Below are 25870 nucleotides of genomic sequence, written 5' to 3'. Positions count from 1 at the left end.
TGTGTGCAAGGGCTAGGGCTAGGATGGTGCAATAGTGTAAAGAAGTATGGAGGATGTCAGCAGTCGTAGCAGGCTTCCCTTCAATGGTAGTGTCTGTGGGCAGCCAGCCCTGAGCCAGTTAAGTGTGTGGGCCTAAATGTAACCCAGCTCCACTGATGATATAAGACATCCATTTTCCCCTTTTCCGCAACAGGGGGAAAGGACACCATACTGTTCAGCGACCCCACTCTTCCTAGTGGACAGAGGTCGAGATCCCCACTGCTGAAGTTTGTCGAGCAGCCCACTGAGAACAAAGCAGATCCCAAGGATGGTAAGTGCACCTCAATTTCTCCATCTTTACCTGGACTGTGCCTGCCACAGAGGAGTGGCTCAATGAACATCGGTCTCTTCCACTTCCCTTTCCTGCTGCTGCTTTGGCATCATTGGGACATTCCTCAGATTTCCTCTTGTTGCTTCTGTGGGTTCATGTTGTTGGGAGGTTTCAACTGCAGCATGCAGGCCCCTGCTCTCTAGGCATGTTGGCAGAGAGGTTAAGAATGAGGACCCTGCGCCAGGTGCAGTGGCTCACACCTGTAATTCCAGCACTTTGGGAGTGGAGGTGGGTGTTTCACCTGAGCTCAGGAGTTCAGGACCAGCCTGGCCAACATGGTGAAACCCCGTCTCTACTAAAAATACAAAAATTAGCCAGGTGTGGTGGGGCATGCCTGTAGTCCCAGCTACTCAGGAGGCTGAGACAGGAGAATCACTTGAACCCAGGAGGCAGAGGTTGCTGTGAGCCAAGATTGTGCCACAGCACTCCAGCCTGGGAAATAGAGCAAGACTCCATCTCAAAAAATAAATAGTGAGGACCCTGGAGCTGAACAACCTGGGTTCATGGCCAGTTCCATATCACATTGGCTATGAGAACTTGGGCTGGAGACTTCAGCCTCAGTTTTCTTCCCTTTAAAACAGTGACACGATCATGTCAACCTCAGGGAAATCTTGGCACGTTGCCTGGTACATGGGAAGTCTGCAAAGCAGTAGAATAGAGAGAAAAGCTCCTCCTCTACCAGATAGACTGTTCTGGAGGCAGGGTGTTCTGGAAGGGATCAAAGACCTATATAGAGACCCGGATGAACCAACAGGTTTGAGAGTCTGATCTCTACTCGTGTGGGAGTCTTGTCTTCCCAACAAACTTCATATCTGTTGAAGTTTTGCTTGTCTTGTTCTGCCACCCCAGTGTGGCAGCCAGCTTCCAAGAATGCACCAAATGTTCCCTATCCCTTGGTATTCATGCCCCTGTGTAACCGTCTTCCGTGTCGTATCAGGATCAGTCTGTCTGATTAATAGAATACAGAAGTGAGGGTATGTGACTTCTACATCCAGGTCATAAAAGACATGAGACTTGTCCCTTACGCTCTCTCTTGGGTCATTTACTCTGGAGGAGGCTGGCAGCCATGTCATGAGAACACTCAAGCAGCTGTCCACACTGTTCACGTGGTGTGGAGCTGAGGCCTCCAGCCATCAGCCACTTGGGTGAGACATCCTGGAAGGAGATTCTCCCGCCCTAGTCAAGCCTTCAGATGCCAACGGCCCTGGTCAGCATTTCATGGGTGCCTCGTGAGAGACCATTAGCCAGAACCACCCAGCTCAACTGTTTTCAGACTTCTGAGTCTTAAGCTGCTAGGTTTGACGTAATTCATTACACAGCAATAGATAAACAATAGACATCCACATTTCCATCTTCTCTTGCTCAGACTCATGCCTTTAATCATTACCTCCATAAAATACTCTCAAAGTATTTTCCCCTGCAGGGTTCCATCTGCAGAGTTACACCCCACATTTCCCAGAGCCCCAGCTTCCCTTGCCGTGAATACTCTGTGGACTTCTCAAGCATGGCATTGCCAACTCTTCCTGCTTTCTTCCTTCTTTTTTTGTCACCCTCTCAGCTTTTCAGGCTTAAAACCTTGGAGCTGTCAACCACTGTCAACCTTCTGTCTCCATCTACATGTGGTCTTTCACTCAACTCTTTCTGCAGAGTTTTTACACCTCGGGAGCTACCGCCTCTGGCATGGTTCAGGCCCTCATTTTCTTGTCAGGAGGGCTCCTCTCCTGGTTTTCCATCCTCCCTGACTGTCTTTCCTTTATTCTCATCTTCATCCTGCTACTATAGAATAAAGCTTTTGGAGTACTGTTTCATCACATTTGTGCCGTGCTCAAAAATCCCAAGTGGCTCTCCACTGTCTTCCACTTAACATCTCTGCAGCCTGGCCTAGCCTGCCTTTCCAACCTCATGATTGTCTGCCCTAAAAACTGTGCTTTCAGCTAAATGGACTAACCAGCTGTGTCAGTTAGCTATTATTGGGTAACAAACCAACTCAAAATGTGGAACTTAAAGCAACAACTATGTATTGTTTTTCATGAGTCTTTGGGTCAGATGGGTAGTTCTGCTAATCTAAGCTAGGCTCTGCAAGCTTTCTCTTGCGTAGGGATGAGGGAGCCTTGCCGAGCTGAGCTTAGATTAGCAGAACCGGAACCACCCATCTGACCCAAAGACTTGTGGAAAATAATGCATAGTCATTGCTTTAAATCAGTCATAATAGCACATGGAGTGGTAAGAAGACCACTTCTTATCGCTGAGTAAGAAGACCCAGATAAGCCAGCAGGGTTGAGAGCCTGATCATAAGACCATAATAGTTCATGGAGTGGTAGAAGCCAGGACATATCTGGGATTTGAGCAGAAAGGTTACCCCTCAAGTACATGTGGGGAGAATTTCTAGAGCGAGACCCTGACTTTAATTGGTTCCACACTGGCCAGAAAGCCTCATATGGCTGCTTATAAGGCTGGCCTGGATCACCGTGGCCCCCTGTGTGATTTGGAGCGTGTCTTGGATGGTGGTTATGCCATGCCGGCATCCAACGTCCACGTGGAGATCCAAAGCTTTCTGTCTGTTCTGGGCTTGCTGAGCCTCAGGGTGGACCTGGGCCTGCTAACCTGAAATGGAGCATGAGCCTGGCTTGATTTTCACAAGGGCGGTGTAAGTCACGGACTGATTCAAAATGATAACTTCCAGAGTTGCATCATTAGCTCTCATTGTTCCTATCCCATCCTCCGACAGCGCTGGGTGGGAACAAGGAAGCATTTACGCCGTGGCTGTCAGCGTCCGGGATGGCCTCATCACTGTCGCATCTGTGATCAATTCCAACTGAAAGCAGCGCACACTTGGGAGGACAAAGCCTATCAGAGAGCAGCTAACAAAGGAAGATGAATCGCCCCTTCGGGCCAGTGGCAGTGGGGAGTGGGGGACACACTTTTGGGTGATTAGCAATCTTTTAAGCAAAGAGATACTGTTGCTTTATCTTTTAGAGGAAATATTTTTTCTTTCCACATTATTTGTGTCATAATGCGTTTGTAGCCGTTCACTGCCTCCTCATCATTGATATGTGTATCATTATTAATAATAAGTGTTAATGATTCTGTTTGCTAAAACACCAAATAATTACGATTATTTGTAATATTTTCCTATTCTTGGCTGGTTCAGAAATATTTTATAGAAATAGCAATGCTATGTGTCTGTCCTTACAAATAAAACGCCCACAGCTTAAGAGTTAAGATTCTAGAATCTTCAAAGGAGGATTTTGCTCCCACAGCAAGTAACCAGAGGTCCCAGTGATAGCTCAACGCTCGTGACATTTTTAATAACTTTTTTTGGTCTCCGGATAATGACTTGAGTATAATTTTAGGTATCTTTTGGATTAAAAAAAAGATAGTCTAAGGGTGGTTCATACTTGTCATCCCAGCACTGTGGGAGGCTGAGGTGAGAGGATCACTTGAGGCCAGGAATTTGAGACCAGCCTGGGCAACATAGTGAGACTCCATTTCTAAAAAAGAAAATGAAAACATTAGCTGCAAGTGGTGGCACATGCCTGTAGTCCCAGGTACTCGGGAGGCTGAAGCAGAAGGATCCCTTGAGCCCAGGAGGTTGTGCCTGCAGTGAGCTGTGATCGTGGCATGGTACTCCAGCCTGGAACAATGTGAGATCCTGTCTCAAAGAAAAAAAAATTAAATTAAAAATTAAAATTTAGATTTGAAAAGAATGGGGGAGTGGGTTGGTAAATCCTGCTGTTGACTTACAATCCAGTCCTAGATCCTGGCTCCTGTAGCTCTGTGGTCCTAAGGCTCTAAAAATCTAGCCTTTCTCAGAAAAAGTAAACAGAGTAGGATTACAGCCTGAGTACATTCCTCTTATTGTGGCTGTGTTTTAACCCCTAATGAGGACAGCGGTGTTGGCACCACACACAACCCCCCACACCCGCTGCTTAAAAAGTTCTCCCTGCTAATCTCAGAGGTTTACCATATTAAAAGAGACTCATACCTTTGGACATGAGCAGAATGTCATCTAACGAAATGGCACAAGGCAAAATACCAGCAACTGAAAGTCCCCTGTGTAATTTAGACCACCCTCACTTAGATGTAAATTAAGGTAGAGAAGATTAAGCTGACCTCCAGTAAAAACACACCACAGATGGTTTAGGGGTTAGGTTGTTACGAGTAAGGTTAATTAATTTTTCAGGGGCACTAGAATATACTATTAAGTGTCCTGGAAGAAGTAATTTCATAAGAGTAATTTCCAGAAGGAGTTTATTCGTCTCACGTTGGTGGAAAATTTAGCTGCTGCAAGTACCATAATTTACTCCTTTTAAATAAAGCCTCCCCACCATGCTGGAAACCTGCTCATTTTGACCCGCTGTTTCTCATGTCCCCTGTATGACCACTATAAAAATTTTCATCTGTGAGTATGAAAATTATGTGATTGCTTCCCTGAGCTACCTTAGATGTAGATAAATGTTTGTGCAAGTCAGAAATCTTTGTCTTTCTTTTTCAAAAGTACCATTTTAAGAACTTTTAGAGTAGCAACCTGAATACAACCTTAAATGAATACCGTAAATTCAAGGATTGCTTTCATATATTAACGAGTGGTATTTAAAGAGATGTACTCATATATTCATGGATTCATGCATTCATGTATATTGTTCATATATTCAAACATTTAATAAGCTATTTATTATTGAGTCCCCACTATGGAACAAGGTTAAAAAATTAATCAGGCAAGTTTCTATATTTAAGGTAGGAGTATTACTTCTGGCCAGATTTAATCAAATAGGCATCATGGAAGATGTGGAGGTGGAGGTGACTCTTGAAGTTCATCCCTGGGACATACAAGAGAGAATGATAGTCATGGAGGAATCAACTTTCTAAGTTATAGGTGCTGGGGACAGGGGTGGGCGACATGAAGGGCCAGTGTGGCTGGAGTAGAGGGAAAAAGAAGAGTTGGTTTGCCAGGTAGAAATGTAGATGGATGTTAGTCGTGGAAGGCCTTGAATGTCAGGTTATGAGCTTAGGCTTTGTTCCTGAGACACTGGCAGCCTTTAAATGATGTATAGCTGGGCAAAGACATGGTGAGATTTGTGCTTCAAGCTTGCAGTGCTGCTCAAACTGAAGTGCGCACCCACATGACCCAGGATCTTATTAAAGTGAAGGTTCAGAACCAGTCATTCTGGAGCAGAGCCTGAGACCCTGCATGTTTAATAAGCCCCCGGGTGATGCTGCCACTACTGGTCCATGAACCACACTTTAGGTAGCAAAGCTTTAGGGAAGGTTCCTGTCTCGCAACAGGTTGGATTAGTGCAGGAGGAGACTAGAATCAAACGAACCTGTTAGAAACCAACATACCTCATCCTTGCTAAACAGATCTGAATAGTTGTTTTTTCAAAATCCAGGCTTGATTTATTCACACATCTATACATCTATACATTGCGCATCAGGAATAACATACCTTATCCTGGCTGAACAGATCTGAATAGCTATTTAAAAAAAAAAAAATCAAGGCTTGCTTTATTACATTCATGTATTTCATTGTAAGTACAAGTAATGGTCTCCTTTGCAGATATAATGCTTACTGAGGTCAGTGAATTCTTAGGAGAGTGAACATAGTTGTCTGTGACTAAATGCAGTCTTCAGAAAGCATAAAGTAGATTTGGTCAAAATTCTGTCCCTGGGATTTGTCTGTGGTCATCACAAAGGCTAAAGGAAATGGAAACTTATTTTGAATATGAAAAGCAAATGTATATCAGGAGAATTAGAGCTATAGGGTGTGGTGACAGCAGCCAAGATCCACCTTACTTAGCTGAAACCCACAGTCCCTTTCTCTGTTGATACTGATGTTTGTTATCACATTGCTGCTTCTGTCTGTGATCATTTTCTCTTCCTTGTGCTGCACCCTTCATCTTGGTAGTTTCATTTTAGTCCTAAAGTCCCTCTGATTTCACTCTTTCATTTCTTCTAGAGCTTCTCAGAATTTTTACCAAGGTTCAGTCTTTAAAAACTTTTAAACATTTGATTAAATAAATAAATGCTCGAAAGTGTATTCAATTATGTAATTAAGAAATGCTCACCACACACCATGCATATCAATAAATACTTTTATGTCATATCAATACTTTTATGTTGTATTAAAATTAGAGTGGATCACAGATGTAATAACATTATTACATGTTGCAGAAATTCTAAGCTCCATTTTAATTCAAACTTGTTAGATTATATTTCTTTTTTAGGTTTTATTTATTTATTTATTTATTTTGAGACGAAGTCTAGCTCTGTCACCAAGGCTGGTATACAGTGGCTCGATCTTGGCTCACTGCAACCTCCACCTCCTGGGTTCAAGCGATTCTTCTGCCTCAGCCTCCTGAGTAGCTGGGACTACAGGCACACGCCACCAAACCCAGCTAATTTTTTATATTTTTTTAATAGAGACAGGGTTTCACCATGTGAACCAGGCTGGTCTTGAACTCCTGACCTCGTGATCTGCCTCTTTAGCCTCCCAAAGTGCTGGGATTATAGGCGTGAACCACCGTGCCCAGCCCTTTTTAGGTTATATTTAACCTAAAGTAACCACATGCTTAGTCTCATGTGTTTTTAAATATACATTTTTTCTAAATTATGAAATAATCTTTGTAAATTCATCTTATAAATTGTCACCACATACCTGTCACCTGCCAGGGTCTGAGTTCCGGAAATATTGGGCATTGTTTGCACTTGCCTTCTGAATGCTTACCTGTTCATTGGCTGGGGGGATGGTCTAAAAGTCACATCCAGCTGAACCATGGGGAAATATGCCTCAGCAATTTATCTAGAAACCTTAGAAATCCAAGCAATGTTTGGTGTTGGGCAAAGAGAAGAGTGGGCAGATGCAAGGAACATTTCTGAGTGTCTTAGTCAGTTCAGGCTGCTATAACAGACTACCATAGACAGAGTGTTTTCAATAATAAGCAGACATTTGTTTCTCATAGTTCCAGAGGCTGGGAAGTTCAAGATCAAGGTGCTAAGAGATTCTGTGACTCAGGAGGGCCTTCTTCCTGTTTTGCAGATGGCAGCCTTCTTGCTGTATCCTCAAACAGCAGAGAGAGAGGGGGTTCTGGCCCCTTCCTCTTCATATAAGGGTACAAATCCCATTATGAGGGACCTGTTTCATGACTCTTCTCACCCTGAGTACCTCCCAAAGGCCTCACCTCCAAATACCATCACACTGGGGATTAGGGCCTTAATATGAATGTTGGGAGGACACAAGAATACAGTCTCTAGCACTGAGGCTGATATGGTTTGTCTGTGTCCTCACCCACCTCTCACCTTGAATGGTAATCATCTCCACATGTCAAGTGTGGGGCCAGGTGGAGATAATTGAATCATGGGGGTGGTTTCCCCCATACTGTTCTCTTGGTAGCAAATAAGTCTCATAAGATCTGATGGTTTCATTAAATGAGAGTTCCTCTGCACACGTTCTCTTGCCTGCCGCCATGTAAGATGTCCCTTTGCTCTTTTTTCATCTTCCGCCATGATTGTGAGGCCTCCCCACCCATGTGGAACTGAGTCCATTTAACCTCTTTCCTTTATAAATTACCCAGTCTTGGGTGTGTCTTTATTAGCAGCATGAAAACAGACTATACAGAGGGACAAAGACAGGACTTAGCGTTGACTGGTCTTCAAGGTCTTAAGCCCATGTGACTATGAAGCATTACTGAAACTGCAAACAAGAGGTTACTCTATGGGGGAAAACTATCTTCTGGAAAGTGCCAGCAGATTTTCCAGGTAGAGGATCCTATTTGCAGCCAGAAACGTGGGTCTGTCTCTTCTACAGGAAGCTAGCAGAGCCATCAATATAGATCTGGGAGCTGTACTCAGAGGCAGGAATTAAGGTCATATGATAGCCAAAGAGTGAGAATGAATGAAGAGAAACAGATGGCAGATCACTGGGGAAAGTGCCCTCAGAGGGGCCAGAAGAAAATATCAGAATCAACAAAGGAAACTGGGAAGGCATGTGTAGGAGGTTGAATACTGACCCTCAAAGAGTTCAGGTCCAATTCCCTGAAACCTGTAAGTGTTACCTTATATGGTGAAATGACTTTGCTGATATGATTGATTTATGGATCTTGAGATTAGGAGATTATCCTGGATTATTTGGGTGGGCCAAAAATGCAATATCATGTATCCTTTCAAGAGGGAGGCAAGAGAGAGATTGTGCACACACAGATGAAAAGGCAGTGTGACCATGGCAGCAGAGATAGCAAGGATGCAGCCACAAGCCAAGGAATCCTGGCAGCTGTCAGAAAGTCGGAGAGGCAGGAAATGGATTCTGCCCCAGAGCTGCCAAGGGAGCACAACCTTGGTTTTGGCCCAGTGAAATTTTTTTTTTTTTTTGAGTCAGAGTCTCACTCCGTCACCCAGGCTGGAGTGCTTTGACACAATGTCGGCTCACTGCAACCTCTGCCTCCCGGGTTCAATTGATTCTCCTGCCTCAGCTTCCTGAGTAGCTGGCATTACAGGCAGGCGCCACCACACTTGGCTAATTTTTGTATTTTCAGTAGAGACAGGTTTCTCCATGTTGGCCAGGATGGTCTTGAACTCCTGACCTCAGGTGATCCGCCCGCCTCAGCCTCCCAAAGTGCTGGGATTACGGGCGTGAACCACTGTGCCCAGCCCCAGTGAAATTTTTTTGGACTTCTGATTCCAGAGTTATAAGGGAATAAATGTGTTTTAAGCCACTACATCTGTGGTTATTTGTTGCAGCAGCTATAGGGAACTAATACATCATGCTCACAGAACTAGATTGAAGGAGAGATTACAGGGAGAAACAGCTTGTGAGGAGCATGTGGCCAATGGGAAAGTATGCTACAGGGTGGGGAGGGAGATGTAGGAGGCCTCACAGGCAGGGGGGACGCAGGATAGACTGAAGGATTGAAGGTGTGAATCAGCACTGGGAAGTGGAAGCAGTGGATATGGGTTCCTAGCTTTACAGATCAGTGTAGCAAAGGAAAGATGAAGTGATAATGGATGGTAGAATCTTGGAGGTTGCATATCTTGTTTTATAAAATAGGAATACAGCACATGTTAAAAAATATAAATAGCACAGAAAGATGGAAAATTAAACTTAAAGTCTTCCTCCACCCTTGCTTCTTGCTGTGGTCCTCAGTCTGCTTTCCAAAGACAACCTACAATTTTTAGTGCATATTATCAGAAAGAATCTCGCAACTTGGCAAGTAAATCTGTATACATAATCCCCTGTTGATGAGCACTTGGATTTTTCCAGACTTCTGTTTTTAAAAACAGTGTTGTAGTGAGTATCTAAGAACAATATGTCTTGAAATATCTGGCCTATAAAAGAGTCTTACTAAGTTTTATTTTCTTCATTAACATATGATTGTACCTGTTTCCCTGCATCCTTCGCCACACTGAGCTTTGTCAAACCTTTTCATTTTTGCCATTCTGGTAGAGGAAAAACTACATTTTGCTAGGACTTAGATTTCTGCAATTTTGAGTGATGGTGTAAATCGTTTAATATGTCTGCTCTCCATTTCTATATCTTTTTCTGTTTCTGGCTTACCCATTTTCATTCAACATTTACATACCTGTTGGAGATTGTGGTACATTCAAATGAACAAATTCTGTACTCATAAACATGGGTAAATCTCACAAACATCATGTGAAGTGAAAGGACCCAGCACAGTAAGATTCCTGAATATAAAGTTCCAGGACCAGGCAGTTCTCATTTCGGAATTTTAAATAGGCTAATGGTTATCCTTGGCAGAAGAAAAGGGACTGGAAAGGGGGTCCAGGAGTCCTGGACTCTAAAGTGTTTGCAGGGGTTGGTAATATTTTGTTTCTCATCCTGGTTATATGGGTGAGTTTGCTTTGCGAAAATTCATTGAGCTGGATACGTGAGTTCTGTGCACTTCTCTTCATGTGTATTATACTTCCATTTATAAAAGAAAGGGAACTATTTTTTAAATATTGTTGAATGCTTAGAATGTGTCAGACACTGGATGAGTCAGATGAGGCTCCTGCTCTCATGGACTTAAATTTAGAATGAGATAAACACGTCAAATGTTTAGCGCAGTGCGTAGCGTGGAAAAGCACCCAATAAGCATTAGCTGGGAGGATTTATTTAAGACAGGGGGGAAACTGATCAGTGTGTGTGGAGACCTAATGGGCGCATGGCATGGCTGGGAGGACATGTGTGATGGAATTGTGGGAAATGAAGCTGCAGAGTGAAACAGGAGCGCATCAGCAGGACAGGGCCTAAGTGAAAAGAAATTTATTCTGAAAGTGACAAGGCTCCAGTAGAAGGTTTTAAGCAGGAAAATGGCATGGCCAGATGATGCTCAACATCCTTTCTAACCTGCTGCAGTTCTCCAGCTCCCCAAATTCCAACTTACAGCCTGAAAACATACCTGCACATATCTGATAGCAAGCCCCACTGCAGTAGGGTTCTGCTGTGGTTCCATTCAGGGGTACTAGGAAGTGTTCCTGGGGTCCCCTTATTCCTAGTCTAGGACCTGCACCCAGGCTAAACCCAGTCCCACTGTGGCTCTATCATACCTTTCTTCACTGTTTAGCCTGAGGGCTGAGAAGAGATTGGCTTCTGGGGAAACTCAGTGTCTGTTGTTGAATGCACATGCCCGGGTACTAAGAGCTGGCTCCACCATGCTGCTCCCCAGTCATGCAGAGCAACCATTGCTGGTTAGGTTCAGAAGGAGCATCAGAGTCCTGTCCTGATCACAAAGCAAGTGAGTAGGAAAATGAGGGCTGGATGTCAGCACTTCAGGGCTCACCCTTCTCTCCCATGCCCTTCCTGTTGCAGTGCTAGAATTTCCATCCTATGGCAAAGGGGTTTAGGGACAACAACTCAACAGGGGAGGAAGCTTGAAGCTGTATTTGCATATGATTTATTTTATATTGAGGAACACCAGGTGTCTGCATTAAGGAATGAGATGCTGATGGAGAATTGTGGAGAAGGGGTGGCACTAAATCCTTCCCGAACTATCCTTCTGCTTCCCACCCTCAATGCAGCCGGAACCTTTTTTCATTACTCACAAGACCCAGTTCTGAGCTGCAGAACCAACAAAACCTTTGTCCTCAATATAAATATTTAATGGGCACAAGAAGCGGCCATTAGAGAATGGAACAGAAGCTAACCAGGTGCCTGGAAAGGATGGATTATGACATGGCCCAAGTGCTCTCTTGCCCTCTGTTAATAATGCAGGAATCACTAGAATGCATGTTCACTGGTTTCACCTGGGTCCTGTGTTCCCCTTTGTCTCCAGTTCCCTACACAGGGAGCCAAAAAAAGTCTTGATCCTTTTTCAGAGGCCCTGTGCTGGTAGGCTGGGTGGGAGGTTGGCAGAAGAGGGGCGGTGAGGGTTGACTTGCTGCCAGAGGTTTAATGCTGTCCTCGTTCTGTTTTCAGGGGAGGCTCAGAAGCAAGAAGGAGATGAAAGTTGTGCCGCTGCTGAGGCGTTGACAGCGCCTGAGGATGCTGGGAGGCCCGCTGTCAACTCCCCAGCAAATCAGAGCCACGGGAACCAATGCAAGCTCTTTCATCCTTCATTACCCCAGTTACCTTCTGAGGAAGAAGTAAACAGCCTTGGAAGGGAAATAATTAAACTGACAAAGGAACAGGCAGCTGCAGAACTGGAAGAGGTCAGAAGAGAGAGTCCCATGGAGGGTCAGAGGAGTGAGACGGGGCCAGCCCCACCGGACCTGGCCATCCAGGGGGAGCTCCCCAGATCTCACCTGGACTCCATCGAGGCCAGCCAGCCAGCAGCCGAAGCTTCCACACCGGAAGACGGCAAAGGGATCCCAGAGGGCAGAGGCACGAGGAGCACCGTGAAAACCTGAAGGGGAGAGGGATCTGACACAATGACACATTGAAAGCCCAGAGAGGGTCAAGAATGAAGCATCAGAACGGCGCGCCCACGTCGCCTTCTCCTGAAACACCTCCGAGTCTGCAAGTGAGAAAATGCTCTGATCCTGTTGCAAACTGTGAATATTCTGATGATGCCAGTTCAGTTTGATTTATTAAACGTAGGTCCTCAAGCTTCTCAGTGTCATCTCTTTCTGCCAGAGAGTGCTACTGTGAACAGGGCCAGGCCCAGGAATTGTGTCCACCATATGGCTGGTTGTCAGCATCCGTCTTTCTGTCAGCTTTTGTTTTATCAGAGATAAGATGTTTTCGTATTAGCATTTAATGTTGTCAATCAAAATTACGGGAAGAGCTAGAAACTGATGGGGTTTTTAATCAGGCCCCCATCTTGGTCAAGGTTAGGCAGCTGGAGAGGAAGGTGTAATTGAGCAGAACATGTCCAGAGGGCCCATGGCTGCACCCCATCAAGTCAGGACCCGCCCGGTAGGACTGCCTGGCATAGGTGTGCTTGGCATGGAGCCCACAGCACTGCTGTTGTGCAGACTGGCAGGTGGAAGGGGCCCTCAGCAGGCTGAGAAGCTTGGGCTTCTGGGTTGAAATCCATAGCCCCTGTTGAGGCCTGTGTGCTGAGTGCCAGAGCTGAGTTTTCTGGCTCGTAAATCTGAAGAATTAACTGATCTGAAGTGATTGGGAGGGGTGAGCTTTTGTAAAAGCCGGGGAACAGGACTCCCAGTGGTGGTCTGGTTTTTTGTGAGATGAGATGAGAGCTACAGCCTGGAAATGCTCCTTCTCTGCATTCAACCTGTCTCACATACAGGATCGTATGGCCATTTCAGGTTTGGGAAAGATCTACCTGCTGGGAGCCAGTCTAGTTCCCCGCACCACCTGGAACTTCCAAACCCTTCACTCCTTCAACAGAATGTGGAGGCTGCCTCATTTGTGCCATCAAGTATTAGAATTTCAAAGACCAGACACAGAGCTCATAACCTTATATGGGAAAGAGAGAGGAAAACAAAAAAGTTTCACCACAGCATGGCGAGGGGGGATGTGGAACCAAGAACATGATCCAGGGGTGGGAAAGGGGGGCGTGCTCAATCCCAGCTGGTGCTTTCCTTGCAGATAAAGATTAGCTTTTCTAGGTGGCATCCGGCACCGCAGAAAATTAAAAGGTCATCCAGCCATAGCTTTTTCCTTCCCTGGAAAGCCTGAGACTAGATCCCAAAGCTCAGAATGCCTCTGAGAACCAGAGTCACTCCTTTGAGAGGCGCTCCTTGCAGGAAAAAGAGGCTCCCAGAGTGGTAGGCTCTCTTAGTGAAAATGCATCCTAAAAATTCAGTGTGTGTCCCAGGCTCATGACACTAAGATGTGACATCTGGACACGAGGGGCCAGCCACACAGATACATCCCTCCCAGATTGCATCTCCAGGAATCAGTCTGCTAGCAGAATGGGCTCCCCATCCCTTCCTGTGCTGCTCCTCTGAAGTAGGCCAAAGTGCAGCCCAGAAGCACCCATTCCTTTGTCTGACGCACACTGGGTGGGCCTCCTGTTACTGGAGTTGAAATGGGAGCATGCTGGAGTCAGCGTTCTCTTGCTCCTGGTGAGAAGGACATCCCATTGACCCCTGGCCACTGGGTCCAATGTTCCATCCTTCCTTCTGTCCCAGCCTATCCCTCTCCCCACCAGGCCCACCCCACAACCTCTCCTCAAGGGCGGTTGCTCCCACAGCTGGAGGGCTTGCACAGACCAGCAGTCAGTCACGGAAATCATTCTTCCTGCTGGAGTGGGCCTTAACTGCCTGCAAATGTCCAGCACTACTGCGTAGAATGCCAGAGCCACCGAAGGAAAACACAGCCACGTTTAATATAATAATAATAAAAGGAAAAAGCTCAGCCTGCAGAACTCTGGTTTTGACCCACCGTCGGCCAGATGCACATCTTCAGGGCCTGTTCAGCACCTTCGGAAAAGCAGGGCTCGTAATAGACTCCAGCACATTCCATCAGAGTGAGGAAAACTGCGGTGAGTCCCAGAGAATCTAGGGTGCAGGGCAGGGAGCAGGAGTCATAGGGAGTGATAACCTGAACTGTGTATAGTCAGCTGGGAGGGTCTTATGTTATTAAGTGAAATGAGAGCCAGTTAGTTGATCTTGTCACAGATGTAACCATGATAACACCCCATAGATATGTGACACGTGTGTCCTGCCCCTGCTTTCCCCATCCAACATGGTTCTTCTGTTCCACAGGCATTAAAGGGAGTTTCTGCAATTACTTACAGCTGTCTTTTGTCTTTTTTAGGATCATTGTTTAAGGGTGTGGCATTCTCTCCCCTACTTCACTAGATAACCCTGCATCAGGCATGGTCCTCTCAGCTTCAAGCCACACTTAACAGAAACTTAAACAGTAGGGATGTGAATTCTGTTCTATAACAAGAACTTTGGAAGTAGGGCATTCCAGGGCTATACATTCAGGAAAGTCATCAAGGTGTTCTAGGTTTCCATCTTCCTTCTCTTCCTGCTGTGTCAGCTGCTTCCTCATAACAAGGTGACTGCAATAGCTCCAGATAACATCTGTTCAAAGGCAGAAGGAAGTTTCTTTCTCCCCACAGACATGTGTGTGTGTTTCAAGAGCGAGAAACCCAGTTCCTATCACATTTTATTGGTCAGAATGATCACCTGGGGCTTGTGGTCGCATGCGACGTTGTCACATAATGATGTCACATGACAATGTCTTAACCATTCCTTAGCAAGGGAGATGGTATTACCATGATCCGTTTAGGTTCACCAAGATTCACCCTTAAGAACTGAAGAAGGGCCCTGTCCCTAGACATTCAGACTCTAAAACACCAAAACAGGATCATATCTTGGGATGTGTAAGAGAGTTGGGAATAGACAACCAATAGCGTTGTCTCTGAACACCATGTCTTTTTGTTGCTGCATAAAAAGCCAGAAAATCATGTTTCTGATGACTTTGGAGTTAGGGGGAGGGGCTATGGTTGTTTGCTCAGAAAAATGCCATCTCATCCCCCTTCCCTGGCATCTTTCTGATCTGTCCTGTTTTGTAGGTGGAATGTTCCCACCTTCGTTTGCCTGTTCAGACGTGTTTGTCCTTCCATTATTTTTCCAGCTGGGTTGCCAGCAGAATGCAGAGCAGTCTAGAGAAATGAAACAGAGCTGACAGGTCTCTTAATGAAAGCTTGTTTGCACACCTTGCCTTTCCTGTGATCGCTCTGTGCCTGAGAGCCTCTGGGTGTGGATTTTTACATGAGCGTTTGTCTTTCTTTTAATTAAGGCCTGTAGAAATGGATTGGTTTTTATAAACCAGGCATTTCTCATCCCCTCACTCTTGCTCTTCCTCTTTCCACACCTTCTCTGCCCATCTTCCTCTCCCCTCCCCCTTCCTTCTCTTGCTCCCGCAGCATTCCCAAAGCCTCTCTAGCTGGGAGGCTCCTGATGGCCTCAGCTCAATGCCAGCTGGACCCTCCCCGTTTTTGGCAATCTTAAGCAAGCTAAATTAGTTTGCCCATTGTTGCCCTCTTCTGTGACCTCCCTCCCAAACATGCACCACCATCACGACGCAAAGTTCTAGAAAAGGGCTCTGCTATCAGTTATTCACATGTTGGAGTAAATATTTTGGTGTATTATTCCTACTGGGAGCCTTTGCATCCCAGTTCACCACATGACATGAAAAGTTCTGTCTCTTCTTTAAGAAATGGCAAAGACCAGCTACTTACTTACAGAAGTGATCTTCCCTGTCTCTTTAAAATTACAACATGCCTTTGCCCCTATTGGTCTTCACTCCAAAAAAATGGGGTGGCCTCCTGGCTTTGTTGGTTTCCCACAGCCCTATGGATGACTTGGTACCCTACTTTTTTTTTTTTTTTTTGAGAGTCCCACTCTGTCAGCCAGGCTGGAGTACAGTGGCATGATCTCGGCTCACTGCAACCTCTACTTCCCGAGTTCAAGTGATTCTCTTCCCTCAGCCTCCCGAGTAACTGGGACTATAGGCATGCACCACCATGCCTGGCTAATTTTTGTATTTTTAGTAGAGACGGGGTTTCAGTATGTTGGCCAGGCTGGTCTCAAACTCCCGACCTCATGATATGCCTTCTTTGGCCTCCCAAAGTGCTAGGATTACAGGCGTGAGCCACTGCCCCGGCCTGTACCCTACTTCTTTTTGAAAAAGCACCTTCTTCCTCTACTTTCGTTCTGAAACCTCCATTTAAAACACTTCGCCTCCTTAGCAATAGTGAGAATCCCTTCAGACTAGATAGGGTGTCAAAAGGCCAAAGCATTGCCCCCAACACAGTCCTTTGATGTATTCCCTTCTTTCCAGGTGTCTTCCTGAACAGAGAAAAATGTATAGATCAGAGAGATGCAATTGGGAGCTCCGTAGTGAATCTAGTTAGAAATGAGAAGCAGAAAAAATAGGAAAGACCCGTCTCTCAATATTATGGTTGCTTCCCAAAACAAAACAAAACAAGTTGATACGGCATGAAGGCAATTTAAAATGATAGATACGGACATGCTGCCTTACATTTCATATCACCTCTTTTCTAAATTGAGAGGTTTTTTTGGATGCAGAGAGAAAGTTTGCATACTATTGAAAAGTTTGACTTTCTGGAATCTATGTGAGCTCAGGAATAGATTTGGGGATCTTAGCAGAGGCCGGTGGTAGCCTATTAAATGTAAAACAATTGGCTTTGTTTTTAAAACCAGCTGCCATTTTGTAGTTTCATTTAAAGAAAAAGTACCTTCTATTCATTTGCAGAACTTGCTTTATTGGATTCTATGGTCACTGTGTATCATAACTCTTATCTTTTTTTGTTACCTGAAATAAAAATGTGGCAATTTTCCTGATAGAGATGATTAATTATCTTTATTGTTTACTTCCTATTCCACCCTCACCACAGGGCAAGCATGGGGGCTGAGCATGACTTGTGGCATACTACAGCAACTTATCAGTTGCAATCTGTCACCTAAAACTATTTGATCATATGGTAGTCATGAAAAATATGGAGAATGTAAAGATTTTATGCATTCAGTCAAAAAAAAAAGGCAGATCTAAAATCAGTTGGTTTATTTCCTGCAGTCTTTCAAGTTGACCAAAGCGCTCACTGATTTGCTCTATTTTCTTACATTTTTAGTATTTCTGTATATATGCACTAAAAAGCCCCACTCGGAAAAAAAAAATCAGTGCAATTCTGAGAAAAAGCTTATCCTAAACATCTAAAGATAGCATTTCTAATTATTGTCTACATTGTGTTTAAACTGTGCAAACTTGAGCATTATTCTCACTTTACCAGCTGTGTCTAGGTAGAGTCATTACATCAAACGCTTCTAATTTTACAAAAAGAAATCAAAACAAGCGTGTGTTTCAGTCCCAGTGACAAATGCAAACCCTGTGAGTCAAACAGGCAAACTGATTAGCAAGCTGGCTGGGAAGTCAAAACAGCAAATATAAGGAGATTAACAAAATAGATCTGTAAGATGAGAGGAGTAAAAATAGACTCCAGGGGCCAAGTGGGGTCCGGTGGGTGGCTTTGGTGGCACACATATGGTTCTGTGCCAGGAACCAGATGTCTGCCTTTATGGCCCACAATCTTCCCTTCATCCTAGGCCCCCTCCCCGCAAGACATGGGATCGCAGAGTTCATGTCATCTAGTCTCTCAATGGATGCAGAAATCCTTCTCGGGAACCTCAGAGGTAGCAACTGTCCTTCATTTGAATCCTGGTTGCATGATGCTCGCTGCCTTACAAGGCAGTCCCATCTATTTATTAGTAGGTAGCTATTTTTTGGATCTTAGCCGTTGTTATTAATTAGATACTTATTAGGTCCTTATTTATTGTGCATGCAATGCTATGCACCTCTCATGAATAACCCTTGATTTAATCTTCAAAACAATCTGGTATGATGATCTTATTTTACCCATGCTCAGAGAGGTTAAGTGACTTGTTCAGGTCACACAGTTTGTGAGTGTGGCAGAGCTGAGGTTCAAATGGGCCTTTCTACCTGAGTCTGACCTGTTAACCATCATGCTAGACGCATATCTTTGCCCTGACAATGAACTGTAATTTGTCCTCCTATTATTTCCTCTGTGTGTGTGTGTGTGTGTGTGTGTGTGTGTGTGTGTGTGTGTTTCTTGTTTGTTTTTTGCTTTTTTTTGTTTTGGGGATTTTTGTTTTGTTTCGTTTTGGTTTTTTGGCTCTGGAGGCCCACAGGATAATTTATCCATCCCATTCCTGGAACAGAAATGGAGTGAGTCTGCTAGGGTGCCTCTTCAGACTCCATCTACAGGGTCAAGGGTTGTGAAGAGAGAAACTAAGAACAGAATGCAATTGACAAGAAGTGTCAGCCTCCTTCTGGAAAAAAAAAAAAAAAAAAGGTCCACACCTCCCTTGATGGTCGTGAATTTACCATAATCGAGACAGCAGAGTAGATGATGGGTGTTTGACATTTTAATCCTCTCCATCCTCTGTCCCCATGTAATAGCTGCCTCGTCGCAACTTGTAATTGGGGGGATATTTGAGATCAGGATTGGGAGGTTTAGAGACACTGTTTGCTCATCCCCTTTCAGTGCTGATGAGTACAGTTCAAGTTAGTATTCAAACCAGTAGGAACCAGTTGGTGGAAAAAAGTCACCAGGCAATAGCCTTTCGCTCCAGTTATCACTTGGGTTCAAGGAAAGATTTTAAAATAACAAGTTAGTGCTAGTTAGAGGTAAAAATAACCCCTGGGGACGGGTTTCTGGCTGTGGTTCAGTTGGTCGCACTGCCTTAGGAGTCTGGGAGAAATGGAAGCTGCCTCCCAGTAACCAGGATGGAAAAGTCACAGCTAGGAAGTGAGGCTACCCTGAGAGGCTAAAAAGTTATTGCAAGTAAGTTTATTCTGTGAATGAAGGTGTATGCACAAGACTGTTCTAGCATGGGTATAGATTGTAAGTTTCAAAAGAAAGCTAAACTCCCAACAAGCCTTCATCAAAATCAACCACCTTTCCATCCCAGTGCCTCTGTTTTCCTCTGGTTTTGGTCCTGCCAAATGCTAACAATGTCACATTCCAACCCTACTCTTCTGTGCTTAGGCAAGATGCAGTCACCTGGTTTCCCTGGCACTGTCTCTGATATCTGGGAAAATGGACCTAAGGCTGTACTCAGAGGCAGATGTGACAAGCTGCCAGCCCAGCTGAGATTGAAGGTTTCTTCCCCTCTCAGGCCAGAGGTTCCAGTGTCAGAATCATCCTGAGGCTTGTTGCAAATAAACTTTCTCTTCTCCCTTTGGATTCCACAGCTCTGGGATGTAGCCCAGGAAGCTGTATTTTTTTTTTTTTTTTAACTGCCCTGAGTGATTCTGGTGATGTTCCTCTTGGAGCCACACGGAAGGGCAAGACAAGCAGTGGCTGAACGTTGTTGCCAGCAGGGTTAGTGGGGTGGGGGCAGAGGATAAGGAGAAGTCCTGCAGGGATTTGGGAAGTATGTTTGCCACTTCCAAAAAAAAAAAAAAAAGGAAAAACAAAACAAAAAGCTCAGCTTGGGAGAGAAGCCTAAAACAAATAAAGAAAAAAAGTAACCAAGGCCCCGACGCAGTACTGAATTGCTGAATTTTTAATGTGCAACACAAAGATTGCCAAACTTTCCCCCCAAAGGAGCAGGTCTCAGTGGGGCGGCGGTGGATGAGAAACAGCTGAAGACGCGGGGCATTTGGCCTGGCTTCCGCTGCACGGGCTGGCTGGCCGCGAGAGCGGTGGTGGGTGGGGAGGGGTGGGGGTAGGGGGACTCGAGACAACCCTCTAGAGCGGCCTCTGAGCTCCTAGGAGGAACCTGAAGGCGGGAAGGAGGAAGATCGTCAGGTCAAAGGCGGTAGTCTCAGGGCTTATGGGGTGGAGAAGGAGGGTCCGGATGGAAAGGTACCTCAGGGAGCCTAGGAGGCCGTCAGCGTGGGTGGGGTGTTTCGGTACAAATGGAGGCCTTCAGACCTACTGAGTGGGGGGCTCCCAGGGTTGGGGCGGTCCTCAGGATGGAAGGTTGGTGGGTCTCGGTATAGGGGAGACCTCTGGGTGGAGAGGGCTGCGGGGAGACTTCAACAAAGGCGAAGGTGAGACCTCAGGGTGGAGGGTGTCTGTTGGAGCAGAGGAGAAGCTCAAAGGCAGACGGGGACCTCGGGAGTCCCTGGCCGCCGCCGGGTGGGGGCTCCGCTCAGGCGGCCTTGCACTCGCTTTCGCGCCGCCGCTTCTTGCGCTCTGAGTGCTCCCGCGCCTGGCGCTCCCAGAGCCCGGGCCCGCACACGCCCACCACGCAGCAGGCCAGCCGCCGGCCCGCGTTCCCGTTCTCCACGCTGGCCTGGTTGCCGCCGCGGCCCAGGTCGTCCTCGCCAGCGTGGACGACCACGGCCCGGCCCACGATTGAGTGCGGGCCCGCGAGTGAGGCGGCCAGGCCGGCGCGGTACTTCCAGAGGCTGCCGTCGCGCACCGCGAAGTTGCCGAAGTCGCCCGGGTGCCGCGGGTGCGGCACGGCCAGCGGGTTGTAGTGGGGCCCGGTGGACTCGCAGCCCTGGCTCAGGTCCCCGAACTGGTGCACGTGGATGGCGCGGCTGGAGTTGTTCGGCTGAGTCGGGAAGCCCTCCAGGGCGAAGAAGGCCTCGAGCTTGGCGCGGGGCGCGAGCTGCCGGAAGAGGACGACTCCGGTCACCCGGGGCTGCGCGGCGTCCAGCGTGGCCGACGGCTGCACCTGGCAGGCGGCGTGGAGTGCGCCGTCGTCGTCCCGCCGCTGCGTGAGCTCCTGCCAGATCTCCGTGATCTTGGCGTGCATGTCTCGGATCGACTCTGCCAAGTCAGAGTTGGGCTCCGCTGAGTCCTTGCCCGTCCAGGCGTCCGACGCACCGGCTGCCAGAAGCAGGCAGGAACACAGCAGCGCCAGCATGGCTGGAGTCGCGCACCTGCGGGACGCCCCCGCGGAGATGGGGGCAGAGTGAGGCTTAGTTACTTGAAACATGGACTCTCAGGGACCCCACTGTCGCAGACCCAACCTCCCAGTCCCCAGTGGGCTTCCTGGCCCAGTGGGCATTCCTTCGTGTGGCAAAGGTTTGTCCACGGTCTGCTGTGTGCCGGGCACTGTGTTAGGTGTTGTGGCTGTAAAGATGGCTGCGACCCAATCTGAAGAAACCCACAGGGATCTGAGTCGCAAATGATCATGGTCCTCTCCAGTCCCATCTCCATAGCGTGGAGGGGGTCTCAGGGAGCATGAGGGGTGTCTCATGGCCTTCTCTCATCTCCCCACCTGGTCTCCTGTTACCCTCTTCCTCCATCCTCCCCCACAGACAACCCTGTCCCTGCCTTCTGTGGCTTTGCATGTGCTATGCCTTCTCCCTGAAGCGCCTTCTCCATGTTCTCTGCTACACTCAGTAGACTTGGAGCTTCTTGAAGACAGAAACTCAGTTTTATTCATCGGTATCCCCAGCACCTGGGCCCACACCTGGCCATAGGAAACATATAATATGTGATTTTGCATAAGGAGTTAAGTGAGGGACAGACTTGGCATCCAATCATTCCAGCACAATCCTACGGTTGAAGACGGGCCTGTGCTGGAGAAGGACTGAGGAGGCAGTACCCATCTCCCTAGGAGCCTCCGGGAAGGCTTCTCAGAGGTGGTGACTTTTGAACTGGGTTCCACAAGATGGGTAGGAGTTTTCCAGCCAAGTAAGTTTCCTTCTTACTTAGGAGTAAGAAGGCCATCTCAGCAGGTAGTGCAGTGGAAGTTTTTAAGAAGAAAAGTGGGTGATGAGGTGGTCTTTCATTCCTTAAGTCCTACAGGTAAAAGGATATGTATGGGTTGGACTTTGGGATGAAGAGGAAAGGGGAGAAAGAATGGGAGTAGCCTAGGAAGAGACAGAGAAGCAGAAATAGAGACAGTGAGATGAGTTAGGGGGCATTGTAGTAACCCAAGCAGGAAATGAAGGCTTTTACCAAAGTGGAGGCAGTGCACACAGAGGAGGCATGGGTTTAAGAGACACACCAGGCAGCACTGGCAGGCTGGTAGATGAAGGCACAGTGCAAATGACCAAGGCTCCCAGCAGGAGAGACTGGGTGGAGGGAGGGTGGGGCCTGTTCTGGAGAAGCAGGGAGAGAGGATGAGTTCAGCTGGAGTCTCCTGAGGGTGAGATGCTGGCGGGTGCCCAGGTGGGGAGACAGGTGGGCAGACAGTTGGAAAATTGGGTTTGGCACTTGGAAGAGGAGATGAAGCTGGCAGGGGTTCTCAGTGTTGACTGCACATCAGATTCTGATTTTTAAAAATCAGATGCCCAGGCGCCACCCCAAGAGATTCTGATTCTGTGAGAAAGAAAGGAGAAAGAAAGAAAGAGAAGGAAGGAAGGAAGGAAGGAAGGAAGGAAGGAAGGAAGGAAGGAAGGAAGGAAGGAGGGAGGGAGGGAGGGAGGGAGGGAGGGAGGGAGGGAGGGAGGGAGGGAGGGAGGGAGGGAGGGAGGGAAAGAAAGAGGAAAGAAAGAAAAGAAAAGAAAAGAAAAGAAAGAAGAAACCTCCATCAAAGATTCTGGAGCCCAGCCAGGACTTATAAAGTCAGGTACATATTTGAATCCCAATTCCAACCTATACTAACTGTAACTGTGACTTCATGGGATTACTGATGCTTAGCTTCAGGTTCCTTACCTGTAGCATAAGGCCAGCCATACCACCAAGATATGTCCAGAGGGATCGGTGCTGCCTCCAAAGAACTGCTTTAAAGGTCAACTGCATTTCCAACACCAAACTAGCTGCCATTTAAGAAACTCCAAGATTGAGTAGATATGCTTTATATAACCATTTCAGAAAGCCAATTTAGTGTGGTGATTAAAGGGATGGATTCTAGAGCTACCTCATGAATCTAAAGCCTGACTCTGCCACTTACTCTAAGGGTTAGCAGTTATTATTTTTATTGCTGAGTAGCAGAGTAAATGCTGGACTGCAGACTGTGCACTGCCTCATCCCCTGTGAACCTCAGTTTTCTCATCTGCAAATAGGGGTACTAATACAGACTTACCTTAGAGGCTTGCTGCGAGGCTTAAAAGATTATTAGAATTGCTAAAACTTATTGAACAGAGGTGCCAGACGCTATTATAAGTACTGTGCGTGGGTTAATTCCCTGCATCCTCACAAGAACATTATTCAGTAACTGTTATCCCCATTCTAAAGTGTGGGAAACTGAGGCACAGAGAGGCATGTGTCCTGCCCAAGGTGACATGTTCAATAAGGAGCCGAAGGCAGGATTTGAAAGTGTGTGTCTGCTCCAAGCCCAAGGTTTAGGCACCACACTGCACATCTCTCATCTAAGGCACTTAGCACAGAGCCCAATACCTAGAAAGTTCTCAGGAAATGGCAGCTCTTAGCTATCAGAGAGAAGCTGCTGGTAGAGATTTTAGGACCATTAGCTAAGAGACGCTGTGGACACTGTGAGAGGAGGTGCCCTTGAAAGGCTCCAGGAAGAAGTATCCAGAAAGAGGGAGAAGCAGAGAAAGTGATGTTCAAGGACTCACCTAAATGACATGGCCCAATGTGGTACTACTACCCCAAAGCCCCAGGGAGTAGGCAGGAAAGTGGGGTAACTCTCCTGCCAGACCTGGACATGAAGTTCCCCATCATCAAAGACATCTTCCTCCTAAGACAGCCCTGCCACTCAGAAGGGCTCTGCTGCTTAGAAAGTTCTCCATAAAAACACAGAGCAAAACCAGATTGTTTTGGGTGTGTCAGTGAGCTTTCTTTTTCAAGAATCCTTGGGAAATAAATATTTTAAGGAGATGTTTTTCTCTTAAACCAAAAGAAGAGCCGGGCATGGTGGCTTCTGCTGTAATCCCACCCCTTTGGGAGGCGGAGACAGGAGTATCATTTGAGTCCAGGAGTGTGAGACCAACCTGGGCAACATAGAGAGAACCCCATCTCTAGCAAAAATAAAAAAATAGCTGGGTGTGGTGGCATGTGCCTATAGTCCCAGTTACTCAGGAGGCTGAGGTAGGAGGATCACTTGAGCCCAGGAGGTGGAGGCTGCAATGAGCCATGATGGTGATCATGCCACTACATTCCAGCCTGGGTGCTAGGCGACAGAATGGGTGACAGAATGAGACCGTGTCTCAAAAAAAAAAAAAAAAAGAAAAGAAAAGAAAAAGAAGAGGAAGAGGAGGAGGAAGGGGGGAAAGAAAATTCTCCCTTAAACCCAGGTAAACTCTGACTTCTTGTTTCTTAAGCCTTTGACACCTCTTCCCCTTGGGACCAACTTCATTTTTCTCCCACAGCCTCCTGCTCAGTTTGAGCTGTGAAATGACCAAGTGCCTTTTTAAGGGCCTCCTTTGTACATGGATCTGGAGGGGAGGACAGTGTTATCAAAGAAAGAGGACAGGGGCCTGTATCCTGAACCAAATGGAGGCACCAAGCCTTTATCTCCTTCCTGGGTCTATATCTGGGAAGAACCTGCCCCTCTTGAGCCTTGGGTATATTTCATCCCTCAGCTCGCTCCTAGAAGGAGCTCTTTTTCCTAACACTAAGGTCCTCTTGGACTGGTCTTTGCAGATCCACAGGAGGAACGGTTTCTTCCTCCCCTCATTGCCTTCCTCTCCCTTCACTCCACCTCCCTACTAACCCCTCAGAGCAGCCAGAGAAAGTCCATTTCCCTCCCAAGAAGATGCAATTTGTTCCCAAGAAGAGGCCTGTTGCCCCAACCCAACTTCAGACTCAATAAACACACTCCAAGAAGAACAAAATGAACCTCAACTTAGCACCCACCTTTCCAGCTCCTCCAAGAGAGCTTTCTCTCCTGAAAAGAGTGCTGCACCCAGCCGGCCCAGGAATGCTGGCTGTCCCTGGAGCCTGGGCTGTTAGCCCAGCAGGAGGCCAGCCCAGAGGAGTGGTCAGCGTGAGGGAGGCAGGCCATTGGGCTGGTTTACGGAGGAAAAGCAGGCCAGACAGCCCCGGCTTGTAGAATTGGTTCGCCTCCACCTCCTCCCGCTCTGTCCCCACCTCCCCTGCCCCTCCCATTTCTGGGGTTTTGGGCCAAAGATTTCATTCCGTGACTTCACCGGCTTGTAGCCAGTGACCTTCAGTACACAGCAGGGGAATAAAAATGAGAAAGAAAATCGCCTGTTTGGAGAGATGTACAATGACCTCTTTATTGAGAGGCCCTTTGCTTTTCTCTAAGGCGGTAACTTATTGACTTATTTTTGCTGCATGGAAATGGGCACCTCGCAAATGTGCACGGTGTTTGCTGCGGAGCTGTGCTGTCATACCTGAGAGCAGAGCAGCGGGTGGGTCGTGATGACACAGGCTGCAGAGTCCCAGCCTTGTCACTTCCTATCTGTGTACGCCTGGAGCAGCTGCACCGCTCCCTGTGCCTCCTTTTCATCATCTGTAAAATGGGGATGTGATGCTGTCCACCCCGCACGCCCACCGTGAAGATCCAATGAGATCATCACTCGCCCAGTGAGAACACAGTGGCTGGCACTAGCCGCACTCATAAATAATCATCATTGTCATTGTCGTTACTGTTATTATTAAAGAGATGAAGGAGTCTTTTTAAAAACTGTGTTGTCTGGGAGAACTCGGAGTGTTTCCCTCCTGATGTCCGTCCTTTTTTTGCTACCATGAACTTTTCTCAATCATAGCAGCC

At 46.9% G+C, this 25870-nt stretch overlaps 2 protein-coding genes across 2 annotated transcripts in view; one reads left to right on the top strand and one right to left on the bottom strand.

Annotated features, from left to right (window-relative positions):
• The window catches only part of CCDC149 (coiled-coil domain containing 149), a 105541-nt gene extending 91040 nt beyond the window's left edge, over positions 1-14501 (top strand). Inside the window, exons 11-12 of the mRNA XM_015138115.3 lie at positions 194-310; positions 11781-14501. Coding sequence (XP_014993601.1) covers positions 194-310; positions 11781-12211 — 548 coding nt within the window. The 3' untranslated portion in view covers positions 12212-14501. The remainder of the gene's footprint in view (positions 1-193; positions 311-11780) is intronic.
• A 5882-nt stretch (positions 14502-20383) lies between these two features.
• SOD3 (superoxide dismutase 3) lies at positions 20384-25158 on the bottom strand. The gene is given in 2 exon segments (NM_001194332.2): positions 20384-21161; positions 24991-25158. A coding segment is annotated over 1 exon segment (723 nt). The 5' UTR covers positions 21146-21161; positions 24991-25158; the 3' UTR covers positions 20384-20422.
• Positions 25159-25870: the final 712 nt, after the last annotated feature.

Source organism: Macaca mulatta, chromosome 5 (genome assembly GCF_049350105.2).
Source record: "Macaca mulatta isolate MMU2019108-1 chromosome 5, T2T-MMU8v2.0, whole genome shotgun sequence".
Classification (NCBI taxonomy): domain Eukaryota; kingdom Metazoa; phylum Chordata; class Mammalia; order Primates; family Cercopithecidae; genus Macaca; species Macaca mulatta.
This window is presented reverse-complemented; position numbering and strand designations above follow the sequence as displayed.